Consider the following 12,376-nt stretch of genomic DNA (forward strand, 5'->3'; position numbering starts at 1 on the left):
TAAGTCAATAATTATGAAAAACATTAACAAATAGAAATAAAAGAAAAACAATAATAGAAACTTAATAAATTGAAACATTTTTAAGCAACAATATAAATAGTGATAATTAATAATAATTAATGTATTGATTCAAATATATGTATTTTCTAACTAAGTAAGTGTAAATATGTTTGTATATAAATAATTATGTTTATTTAATTTGTATAAAAAATTAATGCAATAACTAAGAAAATATTTCAAATATTTTGTATCAAAAAAAGTAAATGTTTTTTTAATTGTATTTTTAACAAATAAATTTTTGTTTTAAATTAATGTAAAAAAAAACATTTGTTGCAAAAATTAGTTTGTTTTTTTTTTGTTATAAATAAAAAATTAATAATTAATAATTTTTTTTAAATACATATACACACCCTTAAGTGTGTGTGTATGTGTTTGTATATATATTTTTTTAATATTAAATACACATATACATTTTTTTATAATTTAATAATAGTTTCATAATCTTTTTGTTGTTGTTTGTTAATTTTTATCTAAATTTTTCATAGTTTACTTGAATATTCTCTAAATATTGTTTTGTTTCTCTAGTTTTGTTGTTGCTGGATTTCCAAAATGATTTATGATTTTTTTTTAGTTTATACCAAATGTTGTTGTATTTGCATTATTTTTCTTTTAATTTTGTTGTTGTTTTTTTAGAAGATTTATTTTGTGTTTTTGTTTTTACTTTTTTTTGGTGCTAAATGTAGAACTTGTTTGGTTTTATTTTAGGTTTTGAACTTCAAAATATTTGTTTTCTATAAATCTTAATAATTATTATTATTATTTATTTTTTTTTGGTTTTTGTTGTTTGTTTGTTTTATTAGACATACTGGTTCCATTTTTGGTTTTGAAAATATTTGGCATTTTTTATTTTTTGTATTATTGTATCGATTCTCTTCTACTTGTTGTTGAGTGAAAATGTGGCGAATAAAATCATTAACATCTGTCAAGTTCTGATTCCGTGGGTGCCAGTGGGTGCTTTAGGTTTATGCTTTGCCCTTTGTGGAGTAGTAGGTTCTCTAACATCAACAATACCTTGTTGTCTGTGTGTGTGTGTGTAAGAGTGTGTGAGTATTAAATTAAACTATTCCATAAAATAACTAAAACTACGACGCTTCCTTTTAGTGCTGTGAATGGATTTGGGCAGAGTTTTTAACCTTAGTTACCCGGATTTAATCCAACGATCTATCGAGTATTCAAGGGCGGAAATCCATCTGTAAAGAAAATTTGGCAAAGTAATGGTTTTAGTAAAAAGTTTGCAATATTTTTGCGTAGTTATAATGAAATATCTTTTTATGTATGAAAACTTGAATTTTTAATAAAAAGTTAAGATTTTTAATGGAAAATTTAAAAAACAAAATTTTAGTAAAAATACAAATTTTTAATAAAAATTTAAATTTTTAGTAAAAATTCAAACTTTTAGTGAAAATTCAAAATTTTTAGTGAAAATTCAAAATTTTTTTGTAAAAAATAAAGTTTTTAGTGAAAATTAAAAAATTTTTGTGAAAATTCAAAATTTTTAGTGAAAATTAAAAATTTTTAGTGAAAATTCAAATTTTTAGTGAAAATTCAAATTTTTAGTAAAAATTGAAAATTTTTAGTAAAAATTGAAAATTTTTAGTAAAAATTGAACATTTTTAGTGAAAATTGAACATTTTTAGTGAAAATTCAATTATTAGTGAAAATTCAAAATTTTTAGTCAAAATTCAAATTTTTAATGACAATTCAAATATTTTGTAAAAAATTAAAATTTTTTGTGAAAATTCAAATTTTTAAAATGATTGCTCCATAATTGATTCTAACCCCCATATAAAGTCTCCAGCAGAAAATTACTTTAACGCTCATTATTAGCTTAAAAAAACTGTATTGCGATGAAATTTAAAATAAAAAACTTTAATGGGAACCACAATATATCTGCCAAAGTTTATTTTCTTGAAGGAGTAGTTGTGCTGGAACTAAGTAAATCGGTTGCGGGAGTGAGGATAGAGGGTGTAGTTTTTGTGGACATTAGATTGAATCGTTTCAAATCGAAAGTGACAGGGAAGGAAGTTTGTTCCACATAAGAAAAGTGCGTCTGAAGAATGAATTTTCCCTGTAACATGCTGTGCGATCTACTGGCCAATCGACCAAAAATGGGTGTGTTCTTGATGAGAGTAATGAGAGTATGCAGCGTAAAAATATACGGCAACTAGTTCCCTAATTTCAGAGGAACACATTCTATTATAGTGTCGATAGAACAGTGAAATATATTCCACTTTGAGAAGGTGCTTCAGTGAATCTATAGAGTTTAATACACTACTGTCACCGATAAGTACTTTCGCCCTTTCTTGTATGCGGTCGAGTAGCATCAAAATAGACTTCGAAGCTGCGGCCCATGCATGATAGTTGTATTCCATTTTCGATCGGATATACATAAGTGGTGTAAATGGTAAGAAGATCAGATGGAGTGAAGTATGTCAAAACCGAGACACTTGAATGTTTTTCTCGACACTTGGAAAATGTATTCAGTCTATTGAACATCGCACTGCCTGGAACATCAAGTATTTCCAATTCCTTAATATTAACACCACCCATAAATATGGAAGGGGAGTTATTGCTGTCATCCTAACCACCATATAAGGTCCCTACAGAAAACTACTTTAACATTAATTATTGACTTAAAAATAACTATATGATGATTCAATTTAACATAAGCAAGTTTTATAGTAATTAAAATCATTTTGTTAAAGTTTATAATGGTCGGTCCATAATAAACCCTACACCCCATATAAGCTGTCTTTTAGAATGCTCCTAAAAATTTTTAACTGTACAGCGATCAAAGTCGACATAAACAAGTTCTATAAAAAACATGAATATCTATACCAAATTCTTTGTTTTTTGGTCCAAAATTCATCTTATCTCCCATAAAAATTTTACTTCAGAAAATTTGACTGGTTTATAATTGACCCACACAAATATATTTTGTTTATAAATGTTTATTATGGTTTATTATGGTTCCAATTGTTTATTATTATGGTCCATAATAAAAACACAATTCTTTTGAGATCCTATTCCGGAAATCGTCTTAATATTCATATTAGTACATTAAATAGATGTGTAAAGGATTGCAAACAATAGCAAAATAAATTGTTTATAAAGATCTGAGTCCACATCTAGTTCCACCTTTTGAAATATATTTAAAATTTATGAAATACTATTTAATGATATATTTTGAATAATTTAATTATAACTTTTCGAAATTTTGTTAAACCTCTCATAATCTAGGGAATTTTTGAAAACATAATTTTCAAATTTCGAGCATAGTACTGCTGTCATCATAAATGTCAAATCGCATTTATTGTAGACCTAAATTTACAAAAAATTGTCTGTGAAAGATTCACTTCACCCCTTGCGAATTCTAACTTATTTAAATCAATTTAATTTTTTTAAATTTTTGAAATCTAAAATAGTTGTTAAATTGTTATGTTTAACTTAACTTTTAACGAAAAAAACTTACCTTTTCTTTTCCATTTCGGATTCGGTATAGAAATAATAATGTCTTAATTTGGGTTCAGGTGGTACAATTTCGAAAGAGTTCTTTTTACCCGAAGCAGCCGCGGACATAGAGGACACTTTATAGCCATGTAAACACACCATGCCTAAAATTTAAATAATATATTTTACCACATTTTAACAATATATTAATTACACAAAAACTTACCCAAGGCTGATTTTGAATTGGCATCTTGAAAGAAATATAGACAGGCATCTTTTAAAACACAATAACGTTTCGACCAGCCACACCATTTCGAGCCCAATTTCATAAGAAAGCCAAAACAATCGGGACGTGTAATGCTGCTGGGTTGTTTATAAAGATTGCGGGCGCTGAGAATGTATGAGGGATAAAATAACAATTATTCTTTAAGAGAAAAGCAATAGCTAAACTTACCTTTTATCCAGCCAGGCATTATCTTGATTGGCGGCCTTTTTTAAGATATTTATCCAACGATTAGCCATTTCCTCATTATCGGCTGCCACATACATGGGTATACCTTCACCTGAATCAACTTTAAATGCATAGGGTTTACCAATCTTAGGCGGACATGATTCAACTATATGCTTAGCCATAATCATAGCACCCACAGGTTGAGTATCCTAGAGAAATTTTTAAAGAAACTTGAAGTTAAAATTATAATAGGTTAAGAAAGGGTGCTTACCTCTTCAGTCTTGTAGTAATATAGACAATTGTCTGATCGCAAAACAAACCATCTTTGTACCCATTTCTTAGTATTAGGCGAACCCTTGGCCTGACCACTTTGTCGCCATAAATAGCCGCTGTAAATGACTTGTATCGGTGGTTCTTGTTGTTCATTCATTAGTACACCCAATGTACGGGCCACTTCCAATTCGAGTTTTTCACAACCATCATGGGCTATTTTCACCACTTCGGTATGATGTTTATCCAAAACTTTAACACCATTTACCGATATTATAATATCACCCACCTCTAGACCACTACTTTCGGCTGGAGTATCAGGTTCTATGGCAGCTACTACTACCGGCTTAGAGCCATGTATGCGAAAACCAAACTCCCCAGAATCACTTTTAACCACAACGGTTTTGTCCACACCTATAAAATGGAAATGAAATCAATTACAAATAATATCTACCAATGATAAAATGATTATGTTATTTATATTTCTTAAAAAGTTTTTTTATCGTTTCTATACCATATTCTCCCTGTGTTAATTTCGATAGTACATGGCCTTCTCGGGCCCATACCAATAACATTAACTTTAAAATTTCCTCTAGTCTACGCCTCAGCGAATTTTGTGCCGAATTTGAGGTGATCAATTCTAGAATAAATAAATTTAAACGTAGGTCAAGATTTTCATTTGAAGTTCGATTGTTCGATATATTGCATTCCAATAACGAAATTTTAAATTCTTTGCAATTACGCACCCAACATTTTGTTGATTTCTTTACAATTTGCTCGTTTGTTCTAGTTACTTCAATGGCTGAGGTTGTTGTAATAGTGCGGTAATCATGTAAATTTCTATTTAGTTTATCTGAAGTCTTTCACACGCGTTTTGTTTTTATTTATTTGGGTTTTTTTAATCTAAATAAATTTTAATGTTTTTTGCGTGTATATTTTTAAAACTGTTTCAATGTGTCTGCCGTCTGTGTCCCATGCGTAAGAATGGCTATGACTACATTTTGCATGAACTAAAATTGTTCAAAAGACCTCTCGATTTGAATTTAATGCTCAATCGAAGAAATTAAATTTTGTACTCGTACAACAACAATTATTTGTTTTTTTTTTCGAAAAGTTTATAAACTTTACTATTTAGTACGTTGTACTATCGAATCGGTTCGAATCTCTTGCTATCGCTGGTTGACGATGATCACACACAACAATTTTATTTACTCACGCTCAGTGTTTCATTAACATAATGTTCCAAAATTAGAAACACGCGCTAAAATACTGGGTAACTAAACTATTTCTCTCGTTGCTTATTTGGCTATTTATCACAACAACAACTACATGTGTATACAGTCGCGGATCCAGCTCGAACTTTTGGGGGGGAAATTTTGTTTTTTGTACTAATATTTTTTTTTTTTCTTTTTTCCTCAATTTTATATTTTGTATGAAAATTTTTCGATTTTGTGGGGAAAATTTCCCTTACCCCCTTCCCCTCCCCAGATCAGCGCCTGTATGTATAACTATATAAAAATGACAAAAAAAAATCAAATGATCTCTTTTTAAAAAAACTTACCGAAAGTATCGTTTTTCTGTCGATGATACATTTCCAAAGTACAACGTCTCTGCACCAAACGATGTAGAATAACTTGATATTTAGAGTAAAAACTTTTTTCCGAATCTGTGGAGGAACGTCGGCCGCGGTTTCTTTCTGTTAGAAGTAGAAAAATAAATATTATAAGTAATTGCAAAATTTTTTGATTTTTTGAAGTTTTACCTAATGATTGATGATCGAGTTGAGCCCATATATCGGAATCAGTTAATCGGGTATAACGTGCACTTTCATAGTGTCCTATATAAATGGTTTGTTGTTTAGTTTCATTCGTTATTTCTGGCAGTATGCAGGGACTTGATCCAGCAGGACGCAAGTTGGGTGTGGTTTTCTTATTACACTCTTGATTACGTTCCTCGCTCTGCAAATTAAAAGGAATTTTGTTAAAAATACCCTAAACTCTCTACAAATATTTCCAGAAAGCTACAAATTCTTATAGAGTCAAGAATGCTTTTATATTTATATATTAAATCCTAACACTCACCTTAGCTCTTATATTCTCCTTCCGACTCTTATAGTGACGCCCTCGTTCAGTATGATAACGTTCCTCGGATCTAAAACGTTTATCCATTTTCTTATACAGCCTCTGCGGTGTCTTACTAGTTACAGGCGAATCGGCAAAATCGGACGGTGGCTTAACAATATCCGGTTCGTTGTCTATATAAGGTAATGATTCTACCGAATCGCCACAAACTACACTTGGATCCTCTACCTCCTTACCACAGTGTGAACAGTGACCACTGTGAGGATCAGCATTATTGCCATCAGCTTCGCTGTAAAAAACCGAATCGGAACCAGGCGAAACGGAACGATTGAGAGACTCTATGGATTTGGCTTTTAATTGACAAGTTTCCGATGCTGATTTCACATATGTGGGTGCCAAAGTAGTGGCGATTTTCATGGTTGCTGGTAAAGCTACTTCTTTAGTTTTGCTGGCAGTTACTAGTTCTACCTCCTGTTTGTGTAAAGGAGTTGGTGTTTTAGGTGATATAACCGCTGACATGCTAGCATCTAATAGTTTCTCCATATTGCCTTGAGGCGATAGACTAACGGCATTCGGTTTACGTTGTTTGGGTATACTTTCATCACGTGAAGAACGTCTTAGTTGACGACGTATTTTAGGACGGAAACGTTTAAGTTTAATGGGGCTAGTCGATTCGGCCAAAGCACTGGAGACTTTTTGTCTTTCTGGCGATTTCTTCAATTGTTCCCTTTTAATGGGACTCGTTAAAGCACGCATATTTTCTTTTTCTATATCGATTTTCATGGAAGTTTTTCTTCTTTTGCGCTCTTCTTCTTGGCGGTGACGTCGTGATTTGATTTTTTGATATTCATCATCATGGGGACTCTCATAGTAGCCCGAGGAGGAATAACGCACTTCACTGCGCTCATCATCGGACACAGATTCCATTTTAATGCGCACTTGTTCTGTTCTTTGAGCCAAAGGAGAGGATGATGTTTTCATGGTGGAGGGAGACTTTGTTTCTGACTCTGGGGTTTTTCCCTCACCTCCCACATTATAGCTGCCCGATGAAGTACTGCTTACCGAATGGGTGGGTGATTTTTTAGGAACATCGATTGGTGTAAAAGGTAAATTAAGACTCAATTCCAATCTGGATTTCGATTCTCGGCGAGAGTCCTCAGTTTGCAGCATATCTTCGGTTAAAATTTCAGCTTTGGAAGAATATAAAGATGAGGCGCTTTCAAAAGAAGATTCACCATGACTCTTATCCATTTGGGAGCTTTGAGTGGAAACTAATTTCAAATAAAATATTAAAAAAAACGTTTAGTAATGATTAATGTATATTTAACAAAACTTTTATCTAATATCTATAAACATAGAGACATTCCAAGCTAAGCTGCTTGCCAGCACACTCAAAGCATCATCTTACATCAAGCAACAACATCAATTACCATCTATAATGGTCAAAAGAAAATTAACAAAAAAAATCTAAAACCAAAAAAAAAAAAAAAAACATTCACGATGCATCCTAGTTTTTAAATAAAACGAAAAGACGTCACAAGTTTTTAAAAAAATTAAAATCAATCACAATAACAAAAAATTAACAGTTTTATATCAGACATTTAGTTTTTATCAAAAGGTTTGATTTCAAACAAATCAAAAGTGGTTCCAACTTGCTTTTTGGACAACTTATTTAGTATATCAACACAAACAACATTTAACTAAATTGGTTATAACTACTAGACTTATTATTTGCGAGCGTATTTAATAATCGTGCTCTAGTTTGAAGTTTGAATTTGACATGTACGTTTAAAAGGGTTTAATAATGATTGTCTTGTATTCAAACCTGGTACTTGAGTAGTTGATGATGAGCTTGTAGTGGTAGTGGTTGTGGTTAAGGTTGTCCTCATACCTGGCGTACGCCTAGAAGTATCGGTACAAGTGGCATATTCCTCAGTATTGGTATTTGTGCTGCATTCAGAGTTATCGGCATTGCCGGTAAAACTTTTTGGTATATCTGTCATGGAGGACAAGCCTAAAGAGATTTCGGATAACCTAAAAGAAGCAAGTTAATTATTGTTTTCTTATTAAGTACTTAACTATTTCTTACCTTCTCTGTTCTTTTTGTGGCGTTGTGATAATGCTCTTTCTAGGTGAAGCTATCAAAGTTTTAGCACCTGGTCTAGTTAAAGTAGAGCTCTTTACAAAAGAGGGTGTTATTTCTATAGAGGGTGATAACATTTTCATTTGTGGTGCCGCATAAAGTTTAGGTTCTTTTTCGCTTTGTGGTGTTACCGGTGAACGAGACTTTAAGCTCATTGAGGCCTGACTAAAAGTGGGACTCTGATCGGTAAATTGTTCTTCTAAATCTAAAGCGTCAGTATCAACCGAACTTCTCTGTTGATGTTGCAACAGTAGATGTTTGCGTTTAGTTGAAGGCGTTAATAGAAGATTTGAATTATACGAAGCCTCCGATCGTTGCTCTGCCGTTAACACGGTCACCTCAGATTCATTCCAATGACCATCTGAATGATCTCTAGTTACATCATTGGCCAATGAATCCGATGACGGATAGGTAGAAGCATGACCTATAGGCTCTTCTCTTAAGGGACTTGGTGGTGCTGAAATACCAGATCCTCTGCCATCCTTTTCCTCTTGTTCGCTGCATTCGGCTTCTTGAACATCTGGTATATTGCACATGCAAGTTTGTATATTTTCATAAACCGGATCTCTATGTTGATCTTCACTATGATCACTTTCCGCCGATACTGAATCTAAAGGTTCTCTAGGTTCATAATAGTCCTCCTTTTGTTCTGGCTTTTCAATTTTCTTTGTGGATTTTTGGCGAAAGGGTTTAATATGAAAATCAGATTTAACATATGGTTTAAAGTCAATTATAATCTCCTTTTCATCAGACATGTCATCCCTAAAGGATTTGCGTGAAAACCTACGAGATCCCTTTGAGGAGGCATAATCTAGATCGATAAGTTTTTCAGTTTTAACATAAACCGGCATAGATTGACGACGTATATCATCACGTCTGAAAGGAGTATCGTTTTGAGGCTCCATGGTTACTAACATGGATTTACGGCGATTAGTGTCCGAATATTCTTTGGGAAATGTTTGTGTAGTATCTAAGGAATCTTCATCATCATTAATCTGACAGTATTCTTGCGGAGGCGGTAAGAGGTCCGAAGTAAAATCGGAGGAACCATCTGCCATTAGTTCGGAACATTCTGTTATGTGCTTGCAAACATCTTGAACATTATGCATATCACGCCGGGGCAAACTGTGAAAGTCGGTATCTAAACGAAAACCACAGGCTCGACGCGGTAAACTATTACTTTCATAAGAAAAGGAATCTTCTTTTTGCATCGTTGACATATGTTCCCTTTTAGGCAGATGATAGTAGAGCTCATGATTAGTGTCATATTCCAAAGGTGGAGGTGGTTGATAGTAAGTAAAATTACTCTCCAAGGGAGATTTCGGCGGTTCTTCTGACTGAGTGCGATGTAAAGCCTCATGATCGGCTATATTAGCCTCCATTGCAGAGTCTTTCTGGTGGGTGTCATAAGGTATTTGCGACAAACTCTTGGTCAAAGCTTTGCCATTTTGCAGACCATTTGTTTGGGCACCTTGCGACACCACCTTAACGCGATGTATGGTCCGAGGACTCAAAGCTAAATTTTGTTCAAATTCATTCTTACGAACATCAGTTTGTGTAGCCTGTGTTTTCATGGCATTACGAAATTTCTTCTCCACCACTATGACTTCAGGACTGGGAGGAGGTAGGGCTGGCAGGCCACCCTGTACCACTGTCAAATCATCCATTATAGGTATGGCCGCCATCAATGTGGTAGGCTGTTGCGTTTGTACATGCTGTTCGGCAACATAAGTCGGCACGTAGGTGGGCTGTATGTGGCCCATATGATGCTGATGCGTATGACCAATCTGATGAACAGGAACTGTAGCCTGAGGCAGCATATGTATGGTGGATGTGGATCCCATAATGGCAGTGATAGGAGGTCCACACATAGGTAGGGTATCATAATAGGAACCCGTAGGTCCTACCGGTTTCTTTCCTCCTATTAAACGCTCCTGCGATTGAGCCGTTTTCATGCGACCCGAAGACCGAAAGCCCACATTGAAATCATCGAAAGACGTTAGAGTATGTGAACGGGCAAAACTCACATGTTTAGTTCTGCTAAAGAAATTAAAAGTGAAATTTGTTATAGATTTATAATACACAGTGAGGGAAGAGCAGATAAACTGACCTGGGAGTAGTAGGTGGTCCAGCATGTTGTTGCAAGCCGGTATTAACTCCAATATGAGAAGGGCAGTGATAAGAGCTAACATAAAATAAGGATTAGATGAGGATGTTAGATATTGATTCATTTAGTTATAAAAAGAGAAAATTCAGCTTTAATCGTGGTTCGAGCCGAATATTTCAGTTGATTGCATCGAATCACTCTATGGAGCATTATAATAAAAACGACGCAATGCCGATTCAGTTAATTTAAATCAAATTTTCCTGTTTCTATGCAATAATTCTATTGCGTTTTGGATTACTTAAGATACTCATTGCATCGAATCTTTCTAATTCTATCGCGATTTAAACGACGTCGTTAACTGAAACCATGTAATACCGTTATATACATACCCTTTATCGTTGATATAACTAATTGCATTATAGTTGTTATAGGCATGTTGCTGCTGATTTTGTTGCTGTTGCAATAAATGTTGTTGTTGTTGCTGTTGATGATGATGCTGTTGCTGCTGCTTTTGTTGTTCCATCCATGATGTTTGACGATTATCGGTGGAGGCATCAACCATTTTGGAGGTGCTTAATATTGAGGCTGGTTGTCGACGAAAATAGGAACTATCCAAGTCCATACTGTCAGCAGCAGCAGTAGAAGTTGGTGGATATTGTTGATTATAGCGAGAATATTTATAGAATGGTGTATACGGAGCCAGATTTTCATCTGATGGTATACGTCTACCCACACAACCACCCAATAAAGATTGAGGAGCACTGCGTCTTGAGAGGCAACCGAAAAACTTTTCACGTCTCGAACGTTCTATGGTATTCACCTGGCGATCAGTTAAGCAATACTAGAAATACCAATTGGAAATTGAAAAATCTAGGAATTTCTATTCGAATTACTTAATATACAGACCTGTTCTCTGATATCTCCTTTGGAGTATTGTGAGGGTTTCGGATATAGTTCGGTCGATGAGGTGTGTCTTAATCTTCTGCGATGCGTATTTTCGTCTTCTGAATCATAATTTCGATCCGCTTGATTTGAATATGTGGGTTTGGCGTGTGAATCTATAGTGCCCATTGAAACTGCATGGTGAAGACCTGCATTTGAATTCGAGAAAAAAAAATAAATTTAAATAAAATGTTTATTTCTTACTCTAACAATTATATTGCTAAAATTCTCCTATAGGAGTTAACATAAATCTCATTAAGCACACATTAAAATTTCTTGCAACAAATAGGTCTGCCTATACGTACTTACATATGTAAGTATGTATATGTATATCTATGCCTCATCCAATGTGTTAAAGTTACTTGTTGTTAAATATTTTGTGTTATTTGCTGTGGTTATAACGTATGTTTTGCTGTTGCTGTTCGAGCTTATAAAAATAGTAACTAGTTTTTTGTTGGAAAATATTTAATATTGAAATTAAAATGCCAGCATGTAGCAGTAAATAGTGTTTTTGTATGAAAACTAGCAGAACCCTACAACAACAACCCTTCCTTTCTATTTTTGTAAAATGCCAACTTAATAAATATCCCATTTCCATGTTCATATCCTGCTTAGTGCAATAAAAATACACACACACACACAAACATACAAACACATGAAAATCTTAAATGACTAGAAGCTGGATATGAAAAGGGAGCAGTAGCACAGAAAACGAGTAGTATAGTATAGAAAGGAACGTAACAGGATAACAAAGTGTGTCAGTACTGTGCAATTATTTACAATTACTTAAAATTCCAAGCCACTACTAAATATGTATGTGTGTACTTATGTATGTGCGGAAGTATTTACTCTATTCGTACATGTATTTATGC

General features: G+C 33.6%; 1 protein-coding gene across 1 annotated transcript in view; it reads right to left on the reverse strand.

Annotated features, from left to right (window-relative positions):
* Positions 1 to 803: 803 nt before the first annotated feature.
* The window catches only part of LOC111690419, an 18,528-nt gene continuing 6,955 nt past the window's right edge, over positions 804 to 12,376 (reverse strand). Inside the window, exons 2-16 of the mRNA XM_046946952.1 lie at positions 11,469 to 11,653; positions 10,952 to 11,403; positions 10,566 to 10,640; positions 8,402 to 10,495; positions 8,204 to 8,346; positions 6,313 to 7,583; positions 5,994 to 6,189; positions 5,793 to 5,927; positions 4,978 to 4,995; positions 4,746 to 4,871; positions 4,233 to 4,645; positions 3,965 to 4,170; positions 3,737 to 3,900; positions 3,533 to 3,674; positions 804 to 1,250 (exon numbers count right to left, since the gene is read on the reverse strand). Coding sequence (XP_046802908.1) covers positions 1,199 to 1,250; positions 3,533 to 3,674; positions 3,737 to 3,900; positions 3,965 to 4,170; positions 4,233 to 4,645; positions 4,746 to 4,871; positions 4,978 to 4,995; positions 5,793 to 5,927; positions 5,994 to 6,189; positions 6,313 to 7,583; positions 8,204 to 8,346; positions 8,402 to 10,495; positions 10,566 to 10,640; positions 10,952 to 11,403; positions 11,469 to 11,653 — 5,672 coding nt within the window. The 3' untranslated portion in view covers positions 804 to 1,198. The remainder of the gene's footprint in view (positions 1,251 to 3,532; positions 3,675 to 3,736; positions 3,901 to 3,964; positions 4,171 to 4,232; positions 4,646 to 4,745; positions 4,872 to 4,977; positions 4,996 to 5,792; positions 5,928 to 5,993; positions 6,190 to 6,312; positions 7,584 to 8,203; positions 8,347 to 8,401; positions 10,496 to 10,565; positions 10,641 to 10,951; positions 11,404 to 11,468; positions 11,654 to 12,376) is intronic.

The sequence above is a fragment of the Lucilia cuprina genome, chromosome 2, assembly GCF_022045245.1.
Source record: "Lucilia cuprina isolate Lc7/37 chromosome 2, ASM2204524v1, whole genome shotgun sequence".
Lineage (NCBI taxonomy): Eukaryota > Metazoa > Arthropoda > Insecta > Diptera > Calliphoridae > Lucilia > Lucilia cuprina.